The sequence below is a fragment of the Neoarius graeffei genome, chromosome 4, assembly GCF_027579695.1.
Source record: "Neoarius graeffei isolate fNeoGra1 chromosome 4, fNeoGra1.pri, whole genome shotgun sequence".
Lineage (NCBI taxonomy): Eukaryota > Metazoa > Chordata > Actinopteri > Siluriformes > Ariidae > Neoarius > Neoarius graeffei.
The window spans coordinates 74,457,647-74,481,396 of record NC_083572.1 but is presented as its reverse complement, the minus strand read 5'-3'; the positions used below and the strand labels follow the sequence as shown (position 1 = coordinate 74,481,396).

The window sequence follows — 23,750 nt, the reverse complement described above, 5'->3', positions numbered from 1 at the left end:
ATGCTCAAATCCACTCAAAGTAGGGGGCGGGGCACCATCACGCTGTGTCAAGACAAGAACTTTCCTGAGAAATAACGCGAACGTCTGCATCATGCGGGATTTGCGGGCGGGAGCGGGACAAAATATGGCCGGCGGGAGCAGGACTGAAAATCATAATTTTTTTTGTGGGCGCGGGTGGGAGCGGGACTGAAAATCATAATTCTTTGCGGGCGGGAGCGGGACTGAAAAATCCGACCCGCGCAGACCTCTATCGTGCATCACTTTGTAGCTGACGGTTTGTTGCTAGTGGACATGTCGGGCTTTGGTTACTGTACCTTGTATAATTATTTATAATCCGGCGTTGGCATCATCTGTCAGTCAACGGTATCCTTCACTCCCACTGGTAGTCGTTTCAACACATTGCTTCAAAGTTGAGATTAGTTTAACTCCGTACGAAAGGTTATTTTGCCTGTCATTCCTACAAGTCACCGAATTTCATTGACATTCCATGGTCTCTGGTCACCACGTCACTGCTCGTCTCTTCCTGTGTGTACGCCCCTTTATACAGGACCCGACTGTAGGTCTGGTTATAACTCTAGCACCACCTGCTGTAGACCTCCTGTCCTGCTGAAGTCAGTCTCTTCCGTCTGTCCGCTTGCTTGCTTGCCACTGTGTGTGTCGCAGGCAAATTGGGATATACTGGTGTGTCCTGCTGCATTTCCCTGTACTGTAAATCACGTGACTAAACTAATGAGTGATGTGTAAAGGTTCTTTGATTAACTTCTGACTTCTGTTTTGGTGACCTTTTGCAATACTTACATTTTTTTTCTACATATAACGGTGCTATTTGGATGAAATTAATTTTATATGGGGGAACTGATTTATAACATCCTTTTACATCCTTTTTTTTTCTTTTCTTTTTTCTTCCTCCACCATGATTAAGCAAAATATAAAGCCTCACTTTGTAGTCACACATGATGCAATGTTATGTGTATAGTGGAAATGGAACCTGTTCAAGACTCACTTGTTGGATAGTGCCCAGATTCCAGGTTCCTGAGTTTTATCACAAAGGACATGAGCAAATGTGATTCCAGACATGACCTTCGGAAATTAACTTCGGCCCAATATGGCTAATGATTTTTTTTTTTTCCCCTGAAATGGTTATTTTTGCAATGGAAAAAAAAATTCTTTGTTGTTCTTGTTTCTGAAACCTGAAATCAATTTATAGCCTATTTTTAAAAAAAAATGTTGCTCTGCTTTTCCTCATGATCTGTAGTGCTTTGGATGCAGCCTGCTGTATTACCTGCGGATTAATTAATTTATTTTTAATTAGGTTGTCTGCAGCTATGCGCTTCAATCATTGATACATGCAAGAAAAAATTGGGGCATGGTTGATTTATGAAACATCCTAATAAACAATAATATTGGCTAATTTTGTAGGATCAAAATGGAAGCAGGCGTTAATCGGTTTAATGAAACGGGGCTTTAAAGGAACAGTCCACCGTCCTTCCATAATGAAATATGCTCTTATCTGAATTGAGACGAGCTGCTCCGTACCTCTCCGAGCTTTGCGCGACCTCCCAGTCAGTCAGACGCAGTCAGACGCGCTGTCACTCCTGTTAGCAATGTAGCTAGGCTCAGCATGGCCAATGGTATTTTTGGGGCTGTAGTTAGATGCGACCAAACTCTTCCACGTTTTTCCTGTTTACATAGGTTTATATGACCAGTGATATGAAACAAGTTCAGTTACACAAATTGAAACGTAGCGATTTTCTATGCTATGGAAAGTCCGCACTATAATGACAGGCGTACTAACACCTTCTGCGCGCTTCGGCAGCGCAGTGATACGGAGCTCAGATATCAATGCGCTGCCGAAGCGCGCAGAAGGTGTTAGTACGCCTGTCATTATAGTGCGGACTTTCCATAGCATAGAAAATCGCTACGTTTCAATTTGTGTAACTGAACTTGTTTCATATCACTGGTCATATAAACCTATGTAAACAGGAAAAACGCGGAAGAGTTTGGTCGCATCTAACTACAGCCCCAAAAAATACCATTGGCCATGCTGAGCCTAGCTACATTGCTAACAGGAGTGACAGCGCGTCTGACTGCGTCTGACTGACTGGGAGGTCGCGCAAAGCTCGGAGAGGTACGGAGCAGCTCGTCTCAATTCAGATAAGAGCATATTTCATTATGGAAGGACGGTGGACTGTTCCTTTAATGATATGATCGTCATATCTTGGCTCTACAGATTCTTTTAAGTCAGAACTTGGCCAAATTGAAATATGGGAGTCATGGAGAGAAAGGAGATGGGTTAATGTCAGGGACGTCCCAGAAGAGCGGCAAGACGGCTATTGTTGGAGGAAAAAAAAAGCCTTGTGAAATCCTGTTTGGAGACTCAAAACGTGTGGGGGGGGATCTCTCTTGTGTGATCAGACCAGGATTGAACATTTTGACTTTAGTACAAGCCATTATGTTTGGTGGAAACCCAGTGCTGATCATCACCCATGTAGTGAAACATGGTGGTGGTAGTGTCATGTTACGGGGATTCTTTTCATCATCAGAGACGAGGAAACAGAGTTAAGGGCAAGCTGGATGGAGCCAAATTTCCCAGAAGAATCCTAGAAGAAAACCTATTAGAGTTTTGAGCCAAAGGCATAGTTTCACCTTCTGACTGCACAGTGAGCCTAAACATCCTGCCAAAGATGCACTGGAGTGGATTAAAACCAAGTAGCTAAATGCATTAGAATGGCCCAGACCTCAATCTGATTACGAATCTGTGGCATGGCTTGGACATTTGTTCAGCAACAGTTTCCATCGAATCTAGCAAAGCTTGAGCAAAGTTCGAGAAGAATGGGGGAGGGAATATCAGGATGCAGATCCTGATGGAAAGCTGACAGACATGTCTGTCTGTGATTGCAGTCAAGTGTCATTCTGCTAAGTATTTGCCCCTGGTATGAACGCTTATACTGCAAGCTGGCCTTGTGTTTAGCGTGTCCGCCTCTCGACTGGGAGATCATGAGTTCTTCTCACGGTCGGGTCATACCAAAGACCATCATAAAAATGGTACCTACTGCCATCTGGCAGGGCACACTGCAATACAGATATGAGTATGGAGTCAAACTCGCGGTCACCACAGGACTAGCCCCTCACTGTAACCGTAGCTATGTCGTAGGCGAGAGACTGCGGGCTACTGAAACAGAGATCCGCGCTGTCCGATGTGCTTTGTGGCACAGGATGGACTTTGATTTGTGAATGTTTATGCAGCCCAAGGGCATAGTTTCACCTTCTGACTGCACAGTGAGCCTAAACATCCTGCCAAAGATGCACTGGAGTGCCCCAGAACAAATACAGGCATAACTAAATGATAAATTGGTATCCAGTTCACGTTCACGAGTGCCGTTTGTTCATTTTAGCAGTCGTCCTGAGGCTGCGAAAAATTGTTTAATTTACACTTGAATGTGTACGGCGTTACATAGAGATTTAACTGCACAGTGTCCGTGTGGGGATTTCTGGTCATCTTCTTCCAGCATGACTGTTTATTGGCTGTTAAGGGTGTCTCCAGCATGCACGCATGTGTGTGTCAGTGTGCATATTGTGTCATGACTGACCATGTGTGTGTTGGTGTGCTTGTTTCAGGTCTCTCTCTCAGGAGCGCAGCAGCGCCTCCTCTTGGTCGGAGATCATCACTCATCCCCACAAACAGAAAGAGCTGGTCAACTATTGCAGCCTGCTGCAAGAACACTACTACCAGAGCTACGTCCGGGGTACGTACACACACACACACACACACACACACAAACATGCGTGAATTTATACACGCACTGTTCTGTGCTTACGTTATGTATTAGAAATGATGGCAAGCTTGTACGTTTTGTTCTGGTCACATCATTTAAAGCAGTGTACAGAGTAGTGAGGGAAGTCCGCATCATGTTACAGCAGCCAGTGAAACAGCGTATGGGTTTAATGTGTGTTTGTATTTATGTATGTGTCTGTCTATATGCATGTGTGTAACTATGTTTTTCAGTGTCTTTGTGTCTTTTTGTTTTCCCCGCTCTCTGTGCCTGTCTATGTATATGTGTGTATCTATTTATGCAGGGATGCAGATTTTTCCATAATAGAATAAGTAGGAGTTTTCAGGAAGTTTGTCTTGAAAATCAATTTGGTTACTGGGATATTAAGGTTCTGTATGTACGGTAGGTGCTGGTAGAGTTATTGTGTGTGTGTGTGCGCACACGATTTCACAGGTGTGTTCCGCAGCTTGCAGCTGGCGTACAGTGTCTCCTCTCAGGACGTCCTGACTGCGATGGACTACTGTGAGGAATCTCTACAGGAGATCGACATCACTTCCTTCCTGCAGACGCTGTGTGGTCACATACGCACATTTCGCGAGCAACACGAACGCCACAGAGCTGAGAGCACGAGGAAAACTCTGAAAAGAGGAGCCACCTTTACCATCGGAGAGGAGGAGGATGAGAGAACAGGCAGAGCGATGTTACTTTCCTCATCCAGGTAACACTTTCATGGATAAAGTTTCTGCATCACACATTTGGCACTTGATAGATGGGAAAATTTGCCTTCATGATCTACCTGCAGAACATATGCGAAGATAAATGGATTATATCAGAGTGGTTTTTAAACTGTAACTTTACGTAGAAATGTGAAGAGCAGACATGGTTAGGAATACTTGCAAACGACAGCAGTAATCAACGAGACCGTCACTGACGACGTAGTGAGCTCCGGCCCGGTCTCGTACAGAAGGAACGATCTAAAGTGGGCCACCTCGCGCAATAAATGCTATATCCACCCTAGGAATACCGACCTATTTGCCAGAAAGAATCCAAAACGGCAAGGAATTGACTGAGAAGAAGCGATTTTTTTTTTTTTTTTTTTTAAATTGAACTGTTCATTAAGGCTTAATTAGTCTGTAACTTCATTTATAATTGTAATTAAGCAAATCTGGGTAGAAGTTATATGCACCCTAGGTTCCCCTACCTTCATGCCAGGAACAATCAAAACCAGTGAAGAATTGAGGGAGAAGAAGCGATTTGTGTGGAAACTGCTCGTTAAGGCTTAATTACTCCATATCTTCATTATTAATTGCAATTATGCAAATCTGGGTAGAAGCTATATGCACCCCAGGCAGGCCTACCTTCATGCCAAAAAGAATAAAAATCGGTGAAGAATTGAGAGAGAAGAAGTGATTTTCGTGAAATGTGGACGACGCAGACGGATGATGGACAACACACGACAGCACAAACTGTCGGCCAGATGAGCTAATAATGTCTAAATGAGCGTTTTAATTAATCAACCAGTCAGTTCACTGAGTGAGTGAGTTAGTTAGCTAGCTAGCTAGCTCGCTCGCTTGCAGGCAGGCAGGCACTTTTATCCTGGTCAGGGTCAAGGTGAATCTGGAGCTTCTCATGGGAACACTGGCTGAGAGCAGGGCTCGAAATTAACTTTTTTTTCTTTGTGTCCCCCAGTGGTCCCGAATTCTGTGTTGCATTGTCCCGAATGGAAGCAATAGTGTCCCCATTTTTTTCCTCTCTGAAATAACCAGTGGTTAATATTATCATATGAAGTTACTATTATATTTGTAACTATGCGATTTTGAACCCTTTATATCATTTTTACAATAAGTCACAAGACACAAGCGACACATGTCCTATACATCATCTACTTCAAAATGACAGTTATTGCATTTTCAGTTTATTAAACTTTGGCGATCTCACTGTATGAATAGATACCCGTTTATTTAAAGGGGCCAACTAGCTCATTCAGAAAATGTTTCAACTCCCTACATCTGCAGTACACTTTAGCTGGAAATAAGACCCCTTTTATGTTCATTTCATCTACTTATACCTTGAATATCTGTTGGCACTTATAAGGCCAACTTATCATTTTCACCATTACCGTTATCCATTTTCATGAACTTTCCGTTATCCATTACCGTTATCCATTTTTATGAACTTTCCGTTATCCATTTTATGAACTTTCGCTGCCGGGTGCAAATGTTAGCAACATCAGCATAGTGGCAGGTCCGAGCCTAGTTGTGCGGCTGACTGACTAAACTTTCTGAACTAGAAAGACACCAAGAAAACTCACTTATTCTGTTGAACGGTATCTTCCGTCAATATCATCCACATCATTCCTGTTGTATTTTATAACGTGTCTAACAGTGTTCATTCAGTTCATTCAGTTGCTAGCGTTGCCTGCAGACCAGGCGATGACACTTTGGATCCTGAAGGTCCCGGAGACGTTATGTCTGGGCTTTCAGTTTCTTCCCCGCGGTCGGTCCGCTTCAACCACTTCAGCATTTTTGTTCTGGCAAGAGTCGGCGCAGCGTGTGCGGTAGCAATTCCATTCCAAGTCCATATAATGCGGACTCCGGCCGAAGATTCTAGAACAGAACGCGCTGCTCTGTAGCCTACGGATGCAGATGCATCGAAAGTGTAGCTACTATGTATTTTTCGCTGTTAACGTTTTAAAATTGACAAATTAGGTGAATGTCTACGTATGTGTTACGGCTTTGTAAATAATATTAATGTAGAACTTTTTTTCTAGATCTATTTTTTTCCATTGTCCCGGGATTGTCCCAGATATGATAATTTTGTGTCCCGATGACATTTTTTATGGTCCCCGGGACATTGGGACACCGTTAGTTTCGAGCGCTGGCTGAGAGGCGGGAAAACACCCTGGGTGGACACCAGTCCATCACAAGACACCATGCACCCATATGTTCACATCCTCATTCACACCTAGGGATGATTTTTGAGTAGATGATCCACCTACAGCCATGATTTTGGGAGGAAACTGGAGAACATGTACTCGCGCAAGGAAACCATGTGAAACTCCACACAGATAATAACCTGAGTTCAGGATTGGATGATGGGGGGGGGGGGGGGGGGGGTGTTTTCCCTGTAATGCTTTTTGTCTCCTTTCAGCATTGAGCTGGAGGATGGAAGCGAGGTGGAGTCTAAAGTGAAAGTGTCCACCCCCACCTCACCTGAGGCCCCAGATGAAACCCGTTCCCTCAAAGTCCCGGAGTTCCCGCTGTCTCTCCTCCAATCGCAGCAGAAGTGTGAGGTGTACCCCGACCTGCACAGAATCATACAGGTTGGACATGAAATTAGAATGACCTTAATCAAGAGACTGCTATATCTAGTGTGTAAACAGTAATTATACATGATATCTATCTATATTTCTTTTATAGGACAAATTCATGGCGATCGGTGCTCAGCATTTTAAACCTGTTCCCTCCAGTCCACATTATTTCTTCTACTGCCCCCAGTCCTCAAAAAAAGATGTGAGCTTACCAAGATGTCATTGCCAATTGTGTCTTAATTTATGTTTTTGAGGTTCCTAGAATCTGTAACAGGAGTTCATGAGCTGTTTGTTTCTTTTCAATATTATCCCTCGCTCCAGGAGGATTCGGATGAAGAGAGAGACCGGAGGCCCAGCGAGGACTGTGATGTCTCCGAGGCTGAGCTGGCCACAGAGGATGGTGAGAGAGCTGCTAACGCTGCGCATGTATCTCCCACCTGCTCCTGAGTTTTACATTTACACTGATGGTGTTTGGCCGATAGTGCTTTGAAGTCTCGATCAGGAAATGCATCCTGATGCTCGGTCACTAGGTCACAGACCAGGCTGAAAGGAGGAGGGGCTGATGAGGGGCGGGGCTGGGACATCAACTCCTGTGAATGAGTCTCCGTCAGCATGTATTTGAAAATGAGTGTGGTTTCACAGACTTCCACTCAAGGGCGGCGGCTGGGGGAGGTGGGCCGCCTGGTTAAAGGGAGTTAATATTTCTTTTATGTATAATATACATCAGGGCTTTGAACCAGAATTTTTTTCCTGTTGGTTCGTTCCGAACAGAAACAGAATTTTAACGTTTCCGGTTTTGGGTTCCACCATTAAATAGACGTTCCCGAACCGGTTAGAACAAAAAAATTTCGTTCCCGGAACGGTTAATTACGTTCCCTGTCAGCTGTTTAACAAATGGCTATAAAATTATGTCTCTGTCTCATCCAGCTTAAGCCAAATGTAGGCTAATTCTATTACAACCTTCATTAAATAAGACAAGAAATAATTCAAAACAATTATTATTTCAAATGTTGGTGATTTGGATTCTCAGTATGTCTTCCCATCTACACAAACAGAAAAAGTGCCAAAAATGAAAGATAATTCGTTTAGTGTGTTACCAAAGGCTAGTCAGGCCCTATAGAGGGCTACCGCATGACGTCACCGCGCCGCGAGATTTTGTTAGGCGCCATATTGGAAGACCAAGTACACATCTATGCAAGTACATACATACATAAAACAAACTACACCTGAAATGTAGCCAGGGCCGGTTCTGCCCTAATCTGGACCCGGGTGCAACATCGCGCGCACCCCCCCCCCCCACCCCCCCAAAAAAAAAAAAAAACCAGTCTAAATCAGGACAACCATCACATAACTATAAACATTTTATATCAACTATTTTAACTAAATGGGCTATAATAAATAAGCCTGCAGGCAGCCACGGCGGGCTGCCTCAGAAAAGTAACCATTTGTCCTACCTTAAAACTCATTTTGCATTTTCTGCCTCCTTTTTTGTATTTTCGACCCTCCGTTTATTTTCTTTCCTTTTCTGAAAACCCGATTTGTGTCCAGACATTTTGTTCTGCTACCAACGAACTAACTCGTCAGGTCTCGTCTCTCGAGCCCGCGATGATTCCCGTGGGAAGGGCAACAACTGATACATTTTTACAAACAGCCAATAGGGAGGTTTGCAACGTTCAGGCTCTTCTTTGCTCAGACACTCAGTAATGCACTTACTCACTGATTATCATGTGGAGACGTGATAGTAGTCCACCTTCCCGCTCTCTCCATTCAGTCAGCGAACGTCACACAGGAAGTGAACCCCAGCGGGTCATAGAAACTTGCGCAGGAGAAGAATGACTTTTTTATTTGTAGGCTACGGAAACTTTGAGGAACGAAATAAAAACCGGTATTAACCGGTTACCATTATTTTTAATAAGCGTTTCTGTTCCAGAACATAAAAAATAATAAAGTTTCTGGTTTCGTTTCTGTTCCATGTGAAATAGAAAAAGTTCCCGGTTTTCGTTTTCGTTCCTTGAACCGGTTCAAAGCCCTGATATACATGTACACAATACTTACTGTACAAAAGTCCTTTTTTTTTTTCCATACGAACTTTCTTATAGATTTCTATTTGATGACTTCTTTGATGACTTCTTTATCAAGTCAGTACAAAAACATTTTTAGAGTTCCAAGCGTTCATTTGGGTTTTCCAGCACAAAATTAAATGTTATAGAAAAAAAAGTTTGTATCTGAGCAGCATAGTACATAAGAGAGCACTTTTCAGATTAAAAAGAAAACATAATGAAGGCTGCTGGGTTTTGGTGCAAAATTAAAAAGCAAGTGTGACAAAGTGTCCAGAAGAACTGTGGCTGGTTCTGTAAGATGCGCCGTAAAACCTACAGCTCATTTCCTTATAAAACTGCACTCACTGTACCTGAGACTATAATAATAATCTCATCTCATCTCATTATCTGTAGCCGCTTTATCCTGTTCTACAGGGTCGCAGGCAAGCTGGAGCCTATCCCAGCTGACTACGGGCGAAAGGCGGGGTACACCCTGGACAAGTCGCCAGGTCATCACAGGGCTGACACATAGACACAGACAACCATTCACACTCACATTCACACCTACGGTCAATTTAGAGTCACCAGTTAACCTAACCTGCATGTCTTTGGACTGTGGGGGAAACCGGAGCACCCGGAGGAAACCCACGCGGACACGGGGAGAACATGCAAACTCCACACAGAAAGGCCCTCGCTGGCCACGGGGCTCGAACCCAGACCTTCTCGCTGTGAGGCGACAGCGCTAACCACTACACCACCGTGCCGCCCCTATAATAATAATTTTATTTATTTATTACTTTTTTTTTTTGAAAGCAAAGGATCGTGTCACACCAAATATTAACTTTTGTTTCATTTATTATGGCTTACTGTGGGTTTTTTTTTAAATGTTGAAACCCATTTTTGGTCTACAGCATTTCTTTACATGTGCCATGATTACATGATTAACAGTTATTCTCGGCGTAGCACCAAGTCGGCTATAAGCCATATACGACAAGATTGAGTGGAATAACTGTTTTCTTATCTTCAAATTCCCTGGATTTTGAGGAACAGAGCGTTTTTATTTTTTGCAAATTCAACAAATAAAAACTTGTATATATATTCCTCTAGGATCCTAACCTTACGTTCCAGGCTCTACAATACAATTCTGATGGAATTTAATCACGTTCCATTACAGGCATTTAGCAGACGCTCTTATCCAGAGCAGTGTACAACATACCCAGAGCAGCCTGGGGAGCAGTGGGGGGGTTAGGTGCCTTGCTCAAGGGCACTTCAGCCATTCCTGCTGGTCCAGGGAATTGACCCAGTGACGTTTTGGTCCCAAAGCTGCTTCTCTAACCATTAAGTCATGGCTTCCCCAGTAATTCAGTCTGATTGTTCGTAAATACAACATCCAACTAAATCATTTCCACTTAGAATGGAAACAAACTGGCGAACTGACAGTAGCAATTTGTGAAAAATAATATGAAAATAATTCTTGGAAAAAAAAATAAAGATACTTTTTATTCCATATTTTTTTGGTTTTGTTTTCGAGTAGAGTTTTTATTTCGTCCTAAGTTGGTTCAGCAAAACGCTCCACCGTTTTGTTTTTCTATACTCTCGGTATATGAGCTGATAACTTTGTAGTAGAGTAGCCAATCAGAGCACGCGATTGCTCATATCCAGTGAATGTGGATAGAATAATTTTCTACATGTTCCCAATGTTATTTGATAGTTTCGATGTCTTCAGTATTGTTCGACGGTGTAGAAAATAGTCAAAATACAGAAAAATCTCTGAATGAATAGGTGTGTCTAAACTTTTGCCTGACTATATTGTTAAACCTAATTCTCAGAGAATGTGTCCGGCTGCTGCATGGTGTCCGAGAGCGACACTGATCTGGAGGTGGAGTATCAGGACCAAGGAAACGAGAAAGCCGAGGAAGGAGACGTGGAGGAAGGAGCAGGAGACGACTCTGGGAGCGAGTCAAACACAGTAAATCAGGACGAAGACTCTTTCAGCATCCTGGATGGGGACTCTGTGCTGGAAGCACCTGAGCCTGAGATGCCTCCTTTATTCGTCCACCTCGTCTGCTCACTTAATACAAAAAGCTGCCATGGCTCTATGCCAATTAGGACACTGCCTACCTGCCTGGGTATATAAACCACTGTCTTATAGCTAACTCAGATTAACCCTTAATGAACAGATCAGTTATAGAATATTGGGGAATCTTTCTTGTACTTGGTGTCTCTGGATTTCAGAGTTTGGCCCTTACTTTGTATCACATTTATACTGGATTATGTTTGAAGATAATTAGTTAAACGTTATGGGGAAATTATTCATTTTTGTTGTGTTGTTGCAGGTGAACTGATCAGTTGTCTGGAAAATGCAGAGTCTCTTCAGTCGATGGACCTGAACGAGCTCTCGGTCACTCTGGACATCTTCGTGTTGACGTTACCACTGGAAATAGAGGTCATGGCTACAGGCATCAATCACTTAAGGTAGGACATCCAATCGTATTTGCTGATGTCATTTTCGTTTTGGTATTGGGAATCTTCGGAAGTGTACGTTTTTCGCAAATGTCAAATATCTCATCTCATTATCTGTAGCCGCTTTATCCTGTTCTACAGGGTCGCAGGCAAGCTGGAGCCTATCCCAGCTGACTACGGGCGAGAGGTGGGGTACACCCTGGACAAGTCGCCAGGTCATCACAGGGCTGACACATAGACACAGACAACCATTCACACTCACATTCACACCTACGGTCAATTTAGAGTCACCAGTTAACCTAACCTGCATGTCTTTGGACTGTGGGGGAAACCGGAGCACCCGGAGGAAACCCACGCGGACACGGGGAGAGCATGCAAACTCCGCACAGAAAGGCCCTCGCCGGCCACGGGCTCGAACCCGGACCTTCTTGCTGTGAGGCGACAGCGCTAACCACTACACCACCGTGGCGCCCCAAATGTCAAATATGCTTTACTTAATGATCCTTTGTGTGTGCGCGTGTGCACAGGTACACTTCTGAAAGCAGCGTGTCTATGAACCGCTCCCCTGGCCAGCCGTCTTCCTACCGCTCTGACGAGGAGCTCATGGAGAACCTGGACAGCCTCCATGGAGTTGGAATGGATGGGTCAGTTTGTTCACTTTGTTTAGAATGCAGTTCTGGGACCTGGTGTGTGCTGATAATTGGTTACGCAACATATCTTGGTATTTCTAGATCTGTGTAGTCATTTTACTGTATTCTATTTTGGAATATATTTGTGACTCGTTTGAAGGAGCATTGCATGTTTCCATCTCGGAGGAGGCAATCCTAAAATTCTGTTAACCTTAATGAAAGTATCGAAACATGGTAACAGGAGTGCTTCATTAGAAAATGTTTTAGTTTTTGTCCCTTTAGATGATGATGATGATGATGATACCCTTTATTGTCACTAGTCACAAGTACCAGCGAAATTAGCCGTCAACCTGTCCGTACATATACAACATACAATTGACATAGGGTAGACAGGACAGGAAGACAGGGATAAAGATAAAAAGGAAACACAACATGAGGAGAGATAAGGAAAAAAAAAAAAGAACAACCCCCCCCCCCCCCCCCCCCCCCCCCCCATACACTATGCTCCTGTCAGGAGTACAGTGTGGAAACATTAAAAAAAAAACCTTTGCATAAGCACACAACAACACAAGTACACTTCAAACACGGGACTTGAGGGGGGGATCAGGGGTAAGGGGGGGAGGGGGAGAGGTAATCCAGCGCAAGCAAGCAGCCGTCCACTCCTGCAGCCATGAAGGCGCTGGTCACGCACCCGCTTGTCACACTGGGGGTAAAAATGGCGACTGCGGAGAGTTAGAGAGGAATGCGAGGAATGAGAGTGTCTCCCGGCAGTGACCTTCAGGGGGAAATGTTTCCTCAGCAACGGCCTAAAACCAAGGTCGGTGCTGTCTCAGGGCGCCGAATGTTGATAAGATATGAATTGTTTGGTCTTTCCAGACGCAGTCTTTGCACATCCACACCGCTCGTCCATATCTGTCCATTCTATTCAAATTGATCTTCGAAAACGTATTCCTTGCAAAGCTGAAAGCTGCTCCGAGATAACAACCATTTTGTGGTTAAAGTTCTGAATGTCCACAGTCTGAGTGCCAACAGCTTTGCCCACCACTCCAATCATATCGGGCAGCTTTGTGGGGCTTTGAACAGCTGTCACCATTGTCTGATTTCCTCGATATACCAGGGCAATGCCTAATCCAATCAGCAAAAGTCCTGTAATCATGGTTCCAAATAGGTAGATATCTTCCATGTCCTCCACAGAAAGAATCGCCAGGCACACGACCCGCCACCGCTCCCACGCGTCCATCGTGTAACCAGCCGCAAACGTTCCGGCAGGACAAATAGATTCCCCCGAACCCAAATTTCTCGTCGAGACTATGTCAATTTCGTTAGGAGACCAGTTTATCAATTCCATGCTTTTTTAATTTAGAAAGTAATGCAGGAAGAGTCTCTTCAAAAAGTACAGCAGACAAGACAAGACACAGAAGCACAAGCAGGGAAAAAAAAGGAGGGAGAGGGAGAGCAGAAAAATGCGACCGCCTTCCGTGGAAGCACAGAGAGAAGAAAAAGTGTCGCTATGGTGCAGTTCAGTATTGCTCCCGAAGCTGAGGCCCTTGATACAGTTCTGATCTTAAGCTCCTTGTCAGAACATTTAACGGTGAAATACAGGGTTAGTCAAAATTACGTTAACGCTTAAATGGTGGAAACCAATCGGATCTGTAGTGGAAGTTCATCAATGGCATACTGCTGCACCATCTGTAAGTAGACGTCTGACGTCACTGTTGGGGTGTCAAAAAAGTAGGGACCAATTACGCCAGCAGCGCTTATGGCACACCACACATTCAGGAGAAAAATAATCCATTAGTGTTAACATAATTTTGACTAACCCTGTATTTACTACATAAGCAGCTTTTATTTGATTTGATCTTTCATTTTATTTGATCCGCTGTGGCATTACTAATTTATGCTAGTGCATAACTGGGATTTTTAAACATATTTTACATTTTGCCATCTTAAAAAAATAAATTGTGATTATACCTACTGCTTTGTGCCTGATGTTGTGCTTCAATCACATGCTCATCTTCATCTTAACAGCACAGTCTGATACTGAAGCTTGTCTGTACTCTCAGTATGACAGGTGACCAACTGTCCAAACTCCCAGTGCTTCACAAACAGGCCGTGCTGGCTACCATGGACGAGGTGAGTTACTCTGTCCTGCTGGCTCTGCTCTCTGCCTTTTAAAGCCAAAATGTTATCAAGAAAAATATATATTCCTCTAGGATCCTAACCTTAAGTTCCAGGCTCTACAATAGCATCAATTCTGATGGAATTTAATCACGTTCCATTACAGGCATTTAGCAGACACTCTTAGCCAGAGCAGTGTACAACATACCCAGAGCAGCCTGGGGAGCAGTGGGGGGGTTAGGTGCCTTGCTCAAGGGCACTTCAGCCATTCCTGCTGGTCCAGGGAATTGAACCAGCGACGTTTTGGTCCCAAAGCTGCTTCTCTAACCATTAAGTCATGGCTTCCCCAGTAATTCAGTCTGATTTGTTCGTAAATACATGCACCAGTATATACAGATGCATACAGCATATGCAGACTGAGCAGTTACACAGTTGGAGGAGAAGAATAATGTTTAAAGGAACTGTTCAGCCAAAAATGAAATTTGCACAATTTCTAAGCAGACTCCGTAGCAAGAGTGACTGTCTGAAATACAGGTGGTTGTCGACTTACGACCGATCGACTTTACGACCGTCTGGTTATGACTGGCAAGTGTTTCCCAGCTGAGCGTACGACAGTTTCCGCCCCAGCTCCCGGCAGCGCCTCTCGCCGCGTACAACAGTTTCCGCCCCAGCTCCGGGCACATGCGCAGTCTCTCTCACGCTCCCTCGCACACTCCGTCATACAGTTTCCGCCCCAGCTCCTGGTTTATGAAACGAGCAAATCCTCCTGCCAGCCCGAGCGCTGCAGCAGCTGCTGATGACGTAGACGACCCACAGCCAAGCACCAGTGATGCCAGCGGTCACTAAATTTTGTATTTTGCTATGTTTTGCATTTGTATTTTGATATATTATAAACTAAAATGTTTTCTATTTTTCACACCTGTATTTCGTATTTTTTTTTTGTACATATTAAACGAATTGTACTGTACGCAGTGTAGTATGCAGTGTTTGACTTAAACCAAATAATGAGCCAAGGTAATGAACTAAGAAAATGTTGATAGAATAAGACTTTAAGATGATTACAATATCATTACACATCACAATATACTTGCGCTCATTTAACATAGGCCGACTTACGACCAGATCGGTTTACGACCGGTCAGTCCTAACCAAACACAGTCGTAAGTCGACGACTACCTGTATACTGCTTTTGTTTTCTGCCATGAGATTTTTAAAAGTTTTTTTTTTTTAATTTTAATTTTTTATTTATAATTTTTTTTAAACCCTCCGCTGGCCGAAAGGCCCGAAGGGGGATTATGTCGTGGAGACGTACGTCCGTCCCAGGAAGGGTGCTCACCTTCTGAAATCAACTCCTCTCACAATTTTTGGAGGGATTTCACCAAACTTGGCAGGAATCTTTGTTATATGTCGGTAATACGCATATTGCAATTTCGTTAAATTCGGTCACATTTTACCAGAGTTGCAGCCCTTGATTAACAGAATTATACTTTGACAATTTCATGAGTGTTTTCCTTCTGAAATCAACTCCTCTCGCAATTTGTGGAGGAATTTCACAAAACTCGACAAAAGGCATTGTTATATGTCAGTAGTACGCGTTTTGTTCAATTCAGTTGCATTTTTACCAGAGTGTATTTTCATAATTTCATGAAGGTGTGCTCGCCTTCTGACATCAACTCCTCACAATTTTTGGACGAATTTCCCGAAGCTTGGCAAAAGGCCTTGTTATATGACGGTAATACGCCGTGGCAGCAGGGGCGTGGCCGAGCATCGGTCTGTGAATAGAGGGCGGAGTCAGGGAAGGTGAGTGGTCATGTCACTACACCTGTTGTCAATTAACGTGTGTTTGTGTGTCTCCTCCAGTGACCGCGCCCTATAAAAGGAGAGTAAGAAGGGAAGGTCAGCACCGAGGGCTTGCTAGTAGCCTGTGTGCGTCTGTGAGAGAGAGTCTGAGTTGTGTGCTGGAAAGCAGCAATAAAGAAAATAATTAAGTCGCAAACAACCGCCTGCCGTGCTTCTGTGCTCCACCCACATCAGAGTCTCGCTACATACGCATATTACAATTTAATTTCGCTTGTGAAAATTTTCCCAGAGTTTTGACCCTTGATTAAATAACTTGTACTTGGACAATTTCATGAGGGTGTAGGTTCTTCTGAGATCAACTCCAATCACAGTTTGTGGAGGAATTTCACCAAACTTGGCAAAAGGCTTTGTTATATGACCGTTATACGCATATTGAAATTTCTTTAAATTTGGGCAAATTTTTACCAGAGTTATGCCCTTGATTATTAATAAACTTGTACTTTGGCAATTTCATCAAGGTGTGCTTGCTTTCTGAAATCAACTTCCCTCATAATTTTTATCCCCCGCTGGCTGAAAGGCCCGAAGGGGGATTATGTCGTGGTGATGTCCGTCTGTCCGTCCCAGGAAGGGTGCTCACCTTCTGAAATCAACTCCTCTCACAATTTTTGGAGGAATTTCACGAAACTTGACAGGATTCTTTGTTATATGTCGGTAACATGCATATTGCAATTTCGTTCAATTCAGGTGCATTTTCCCAGAGTTATGACCTAGTTACCAGCAGGGGATATCGTGCTCTCGGGGGATATCGTGCTCTTAGAGCACTCTTGTTACAAAAGGTTTTTAAAAAGTAGAGGAGCTTATAGCCACCAGTTCATAGCTGCTGATGTACAGTCAAGTGGAGCCAGAAGCAGATGAGGTTCCACAGAAAAATGCAGTGCTAATTCCGAGATCGAAGAATAGGCACAGAGAGAGACTGAAGTCTAGAGACTTCTAGGCCCAATTGTGACCTGAGTGTTTTTCTTAAATGGCGAGCTTTCTCAAAGCCCTTCACTTTGTTATTCTTTCTTTATTTCTTTTTGTTTGCATCTGCTTATCCACTGTCTATCACTCCTGTATAATCCCCCTTTTTACTTTTTTCAATGCATTCGCCATTTCTCTTCGTCTTGTCGGTTTATGTCTCTCTGTTTCTCTCGCTTGCTTTCCTCTATTTATCCGTTTTTCTTTCTCTTCCTGGTCTTTATTCCACTTTCTGTCTCTGCTGTAGATCCGCTGGCTGCTGGAGGATGAGATCGTCTCAGCACTTCGGCACTCGTCTGTGGTGGAGTGCGCCACTCTGCAGAAGGTGTCTGATCACATCTTTCGCTCCAGCGGGAGGCCTGGCTGTCATCACGAGCTCGTCCCTCTGCAGTTTGTCTTTGGCCCAGAACAATCACTGGAGAAGTTTAAAGAGGTTTTAGCAGTTATTTGTTTATTTTGTATGCTCTAATATTTTTTTCCATGGTGAAATTAATCGTAGTTGAGTGTTGTTATAGTTGTATAACTGTAAGGCTGACCATCTGTGTGCTTTTTTAAAGTATTTCAGAATATTTAATAATTTTCTCAACATCAGCACTGATGAAGTGTTCTACGGCTGTTCTTTATCTGTAGGAATTCAAGCGTTTCTCTTTTCCTGGTTACTTGCTAAACGCGGAGAAGCAGAATTTCTACTACATCTCTCGGAGTCGGCAGCACTCCCACAGGCTCCAGACATCCCGGGAGTTAAATCAGAACTCCGCCTTTTCTCAGGGGGAGGGGTCACAACAAGCCAGTCACCTTCCTGAGGTTGATAGCAGCTTGATAACAGCCGGTCATTCCCCATTTTCAAAGGGTGGAGACGGTGAGGCGGAGCCTCAGAAAAAGGAGGTGGAGTCAGAGGTATTTTATCTCTCATTCGTTAAAATTGAAAATAAAACATTCACACATCTGTAGTCACTGCATAATTCCATATGCGCGATTACATAGTGTTGATGCCTTCATTTTTATTCTAAAATGGTAGAAATGTGTAAAATATTTGTAAAAAAATTTCACATCCTATAGTTGCAAAAATTGGGCGGCACGGTGGTGTAGTGGTTAGCGCTGTCGCCTCACAGCAAGAAGGTCCTGGGTTCGAGCCCCGGGGCCGGCGAGGGCCTTTCTGTGCAGAGTTTGCATGTTCTCCCCGTGTCCGCGTGGGTTTCCTCCGGGTGCTCCGGTTTCCCCCACAGTCCAAAGACATGCAGGTTAGGTTAACTGGTGACTCTAAATTGACCGTAGGTGTGAATGTGAGTGTGAATGGTTGTCTGTGTCTATGTGTCAGCCCTGTGATGACCTGGCGACTTGTCCAGGGTGTACCCCGCCTTTCGCCCGTAGTCAGCTGGGATAGGCTCCAGCTTGCCTGCGACCCTGTAGAACAGGATAAAGCGGCTAGAGATAATGAGATGAGATGAGAGAGTTGCAAAAATACCTTGTTTACTATAATTTTTGTAATGACAATGCTGTGATTATTCAACCAGCAGGTTGAAGGAGGTGAGGAAACTCGGATGCAGCAGCAAACGAAGGAGCAAAAGGAGCAAGAAGAGATCACGGAGGAGGAAGAGGAGGAGGAAGTGAAACCAGGAGCTCCAGATTCAACAAGTGACTCTGAGCGAATCAGAGCAGCTGGTACAGACGACGGGCATTCACAGAGCACCAGTCAGCAGACAGCCAGCAGTGCCGATCACAACCCCCCTCCAAAAAATCATTCTGGGATCAGTCTGGAGTCAGTGCAGTCCATTACACATGGTGAGTATTTCCAAAAGCATCTGGAGAGTGGGGCGGCACGGTGATGTAGTGGTTAGCGCTGTCGCCTCACAGCAAGAAGGTCCGGGTTCGAGCCCCGGGGCCGGCGAGGGCCTTTCTGTGTGGAGTTTGCATGTTCTCCCCGTGTCCGCGTGGGTTTCCTCCGGGTGCTCCGGTTTCCCCCACAGTCCAAAGACATGCAGGTTAGGTTAACTGGTGACTCTAAATTGACCGTAGGTGTGAATGTGAGTGTGAATGGTTGTCTATGTGTCAGCCCTGTGATGACCTGGCGACTTGTCCAGGGTGTACCCCGCCTTTCACCCGTAGTCAGCTGGGATAGGCTCCAGCTTGCCTGCGACCCTGTAGAACAGGATAAAGCGGCTACAGATAATGAGATGAGATGAGATCTGGAGAGTACAATACAATGTGCCTCATTTATCCGACAGGTTTTGTGTTTTGTGCATGGGAGTGGAATCCCCCCCCCCCCCCCCCCACACACACACACACACTCGCACTGCTTGCGCCATTGTGTTTAATTCTGCTTGAGTGGTGTATAAGGCTGAGAGAGTCTTAGGCCTGGTAAATGTCTGTTGTTGGTTCTGCTTTGTTTTGCTGCATGTCTATTAAAACAAGCATTGTAGTATATTTTTACAACCCCAATTCCAAAAAAGTTGGGACAAAGTACAAATTGTAAATAAAAATGGAATGCAATGATGTGGAAGCTTCAAAATTCCATATTTTATTCAGAATAGAACATAGATGACATATCAAATGTTTAAACTGAGAAAATGTATCATTTAAAGAGAAAAATTAGGTGATTTTAAATTTCATGACAACAACACATCTCAAAAAAGTTGGGACAAGGCCATGTTTCCCACTGTGAGACATCCCCTTTTCTCTTTACAACAGTCTGTAAACGTCTGGGGACTGAGGAGACAAGTTGCTCAAGTTTAGGGATAGGAATGTTAACCCATTCTTGTCTAATGTAGGATTCTAGTTGCTCAACTGTCTTAGGTCTTTTTTGTCGTATCTTCCGTTTTATGATGCGCCAAATGTTTTCTATGGGTGAAAGATCTGGACTGCAGGCTGGCCAGTTCAGTACCCGGACCCTTCTTCTACGCAGCCATGATGCTGTAATTGATGCAGTATGTGGTTTGGCATTGTCATGTTGGAAAATGCAAGGTCTTCCCTGAAAGAGGCGTCGTCTGGATGGGAGCATATGTTGCTCTAGAACCTGGATATACCTTTCAGCATTGATGGTGTCTTTCCAGATGTGTAAGCTGCCCGTGCCACATGCACTAATGCAACCCCATACCATCAGAGATGCAGGCTTCTGAACTGAGCGCTGATAACAACTCGGGTCGTCCTTCTCCTCTTTAGTCCGAATGACACGGCGTCCCTGATTTCCATAAAGAATTTCAAATTTTGATTCGTCTGACCACAGAACAGTTTTCCACTTTGCCACAGTCCATTTTAAACGAGCCTTGGCCCAGAGAAGACGTCTGCGCTTCTGGATCGTGTTTAGATACGGCTTCTTCTTTGAACTATAGAGTTTTAGCTGGCAATGGCGGATGGCACGGTGAATTGTGTTCACAGATAATGTTCTCTGGAAATATTCCTGAGCCCATTTTGTGATTTCCAATACAGAAGCATGCCTGTATGTGATGCAGTGCCATCTAAGGGCCCGAAGATCACGGGCACCCGGTATGGTTTTCCGGCCTTGACCCTTACGCACAGAGATTCTTCCAGATTCTCTGAATCTTTTGATGATATTATGCACTGTAGATGATGATATGTTCAAACTCTTTGCAATTTTACACTGTCGAACTCCTTTCTGATATTGCTCCACTATTTGTCGGCGCAGAATTAGGGGGATTGGTGACCCTCTTCCCATCTTTACTTCTGAGAGCCGCTGCCACTCCAAGATGCTCTTTTTATACCCAGTCATGTTAATGACCTATTGCCAACTGACCTAATGAGTTGCAATTTGGTCCTCCAGCTGTTCCTTTTTTGTACCTTTAACTTTTCCAGCCTCTCATTGCCCCTGTCCCAACTTTTTTGAGATGTGTTGCTGCCATGAAATTTCAAATGAGCCAATATTTGGCATGAAATTTCAAAATGTCTCACTTTCGACATTTGATATGTTGTCTATATTCTATTGTGAATACAATATCAGTTTTTGAGATTTGTAAATTATTGCATTCCGTTTTTATTTACAATTTGTACTTTGTCCCAACTTTTTTGGAATCGGGGTTGTAAAAATATTTGATACCATTTCCTGGGTTTTTTATCCCCCGCTGGCCAAAAGGCCCGAAGGGGGATTATGTCGTGGCGATGTCTGTCCGTCAGTCCGTCCGTCCGTCTGTCTGTCCCAGGAGGGGTACCCGCCTTCTGAAATCAACTCCTCTCTCAATTTTTGGAGGGATTTCACCAAACTTGGCAGGATTCTTTGTTATATGTCGGTAATACACATATTGCAATTTCGTTAAATTGGGTCACATTTTCCCAGAGTTTTGACCCTTGATTAAATAACTTGGACAATTTCATGAGGGTGTAGGTTCTTCTGAGATCAACTCCTCTCACAATTTGTGGAGGAATTTCACCAAACTTGGCAAAAGGCTTTGTTATATGACCGTTATACGCATATTGAAATTTCATTAAATTTGGGCAAATTTTACCAGTTATGCTCTTGATTATTAATAAACTTGTACTCTGACAATTTCATCAAGGTGTGCTTGCTTTCTGAAATCAACTTCCCTCATAATTTTTATCCCCCACTGGCCAAAAAGCCTGAAGGGGGATTATGTCGTGGTGATGTCTGTCTGGCCGTCCCAGGAAGGGTGCTCACCTTCTGAAATCAACTCCTTTAACAATTTTTGGAGGACTTTCACAAAACTTGGCAGGATTCTTTGTTATATGTCGGTAATACGCGTATTGCAATTTTATTCAGTTCAGTCGTATTTTCCCGGAGTTATGGCCTAGTTGCCAGCGGGGGATATTGTGCTCTCAGAGCACTCTTGTTGACACTGATCTGCTGAGAAAACATTATGGTTTTCCCAGCTCATGACGACAGATACAGGACATGACAGACAGAATGTAAGGTGCTATTCTTTTAAAAGGATTCTATAAGTTTGAGCCTAAAGGTTAGCTGTCCATTGGTTTGTGTTCTCAGGCAGTGGAAAGATCAGGCCAAGCCGAGTTCAGAGTGTCGTCTCTAGCCAGGGGAGTCTGGACTCGGACATGCTGGGTAAGATTATTTATTACACCTCACTAAGTGTGTGAATGAATAATGAGTTAATAACTGTTTGGTTTGACCAAGTTTTAATTGAAGCAGTGAACAATATTAAAAATACACTAATGCAGTACTCTGTTTTATACTGTATGTGTGTTAGGTTACGATGGGGGCAGCAGTGACTCGGAGTGTGATGGACCCACCATGGATGAGCATGAGGTCCATAGTCCTCTCATGCCAGATTTCTGGCTCATTATCCAAATCCAAAAGGACAGACTGGAGGTTTTCTCACACTCTAGGTTTGCCAAGCTCACATGACACAATACACTGATGCCTGTGTCAGACAGTGTACACTCTCAGAAATAAAAGTAACAGCCTGTACTTTCCCATGTTTCTGTAGTAGTACCATTAAAGCCTAGGTCACAACTGGCCGTACGTGCTCCTACAGCCGGTCTACGTGCAAGAAACGCACGGAGGGCGCGTGTGTGACGTGCTGATTTTCGAGCCGTAGACTGGCCGCAGACCGGCTGCAGAGGTTCTTTGTCATGTCAAACAAACTCTACGGGCGCTTACGTTTTTTTTCAGGTTGCAAGACAAACTTATGGCTAACGTGCGTCTTTCTCCACGAACAAAAAAAAACGCAGCGATTTGGGAAACACCAAAAATCGCACGGCCAAAAAATTGTATGGCCGGTTGTGACCTAGGCTTAAAGGGGAGATGTTTTGGACCTTTACAGTGCATCTTTAATTAGAAGGTACCTTGAATTTGTCCTTAAAGGAACAGTCCACCGTATTTCCATAATGAAATATGCTCTTATCTGAGTTGAGACGAGCTGCTCCGTACCTCTCCGAGCTTTGCGCGACCTCCCAGTCAGTCAGACGCGCTGTCACTCCTGTTAGCAATGTAGCTAGGCTCAGCATGGCCAATGGTATTTTTTGGGGCTGTAGTTAGATGCGACCAAACTCTTCCGCGTTTTTCCTGTTTACATAGGTTTATATGACCAGTGATATGAAACAAGTTCAGTTACACAAATTGAAACGTAGCGATTTTCTATGCTATGGAAAGTCCGCACTATAATGACAGGCGTACTAACACCTTCTGCGCGCTTCGGCAGCGCAGTGATACGGAGCTCAGATATCAATGCGCTGCCGAAGCGCGCAGAAGGTGTTAGTACGCCTGTCATTATAGTGCGGACTTTCCATAGCATAGAAAATCGCTACGTTTCAATTTGTGTAACTGAACTTGTTTCATATCACTGGTCATATAAACCTATGTAAACAGGAAAAACGCGGAAGAGTTTGGTCGCATCTAACTACAGCCCCAAAAAATACCATTGGCCATGCTGAGCCTAGCTACATTGCTAACAGGAGTGACAGCGCGTCTGACTGCGTCTGACTGACTGGGAGGTCGCGCAAAGCTCGGAGAGGTACGGAGCAGCTCGTCTCAATTCAGATAAGAGCATATTTCATTATGGAAGTACGGTGGACTGTTCCTTTAAGGTCCTATATTATTATTATTATTATTATTATTATTATTATTATTATTATTGAAAATCTTTTTTTAAAAAATTAAAGGTACACTACATTCTCA

General features: G+C 43.9%; 1 protein-coding gene across 13 annotated transcripts in view; it reads left to right on the top strand.

The window, feature by feature from the left end:
• The window catches only part of szt2 (SZT2 subunit of KICSTOR complex), a 290,455-nt gene that overhangs the window by 90,703 nt on the left and 176,002 nt on the right, over window positions 1-23,750 (top strand). For 12 of the 13 annotated variants that reach the window (XM_060919698.1, XM_060919703.1, XM_060919697.1 and 9 more), the window contains 14 exons: window positions 3,619-3,746; window positions 4,227-4,491; window positions 6,924-7,095; window positions 7,193-7,285; window positions 7,405-7,483; window positions 10,952-11,251; window positions 11,459-11,597; window positions 12,113-12,229; window positions 14,278-14,347; window positions 17,397-17,582; window positions 17,780-18,046; window positions 18,664-18,931; window positions 22,101-22,175; window positions 22,321-22,459. In XM_060919698.1, the coding sequence (XP_060775681.1) occupies window positions 3,619-3,746; window positions 4,227-4,491; window positions 6,924-7,095; window positions 7,193-7,285; window positions 7,405-7,483; window positions 10,952-11,251; window positions 11,459-11,597; window positions 12,113-12,229; window positions 14,278-14,347; window positions 17,397-17,582; window positions 17,780-18,046; window positions 18,664-18,931; window positions 22,101-22,175; window positions 22,321-22,459 (2,298 nt within the window). The remainder of the gene's footprint in view (window positions 1-3,618; window positions 3,747-4,226; window positions 4,492-6,923; window positions 7,096-7,192; window positions 7,286-7,404; window positions 7,484-10,951; window positions 11,252-11,458; window positions 11,598-12,112; window positions 12,230-14,277; window positions 14,348-17,396; window positions 17,583-17,779; window positions 18,047-18,663; window positions 18,932-22,100; window positions 22,176-22,320; window positions 22,460-23,750) is intronic. The other variant, XM_060919695.1, reaches the window with a different exon arrangement.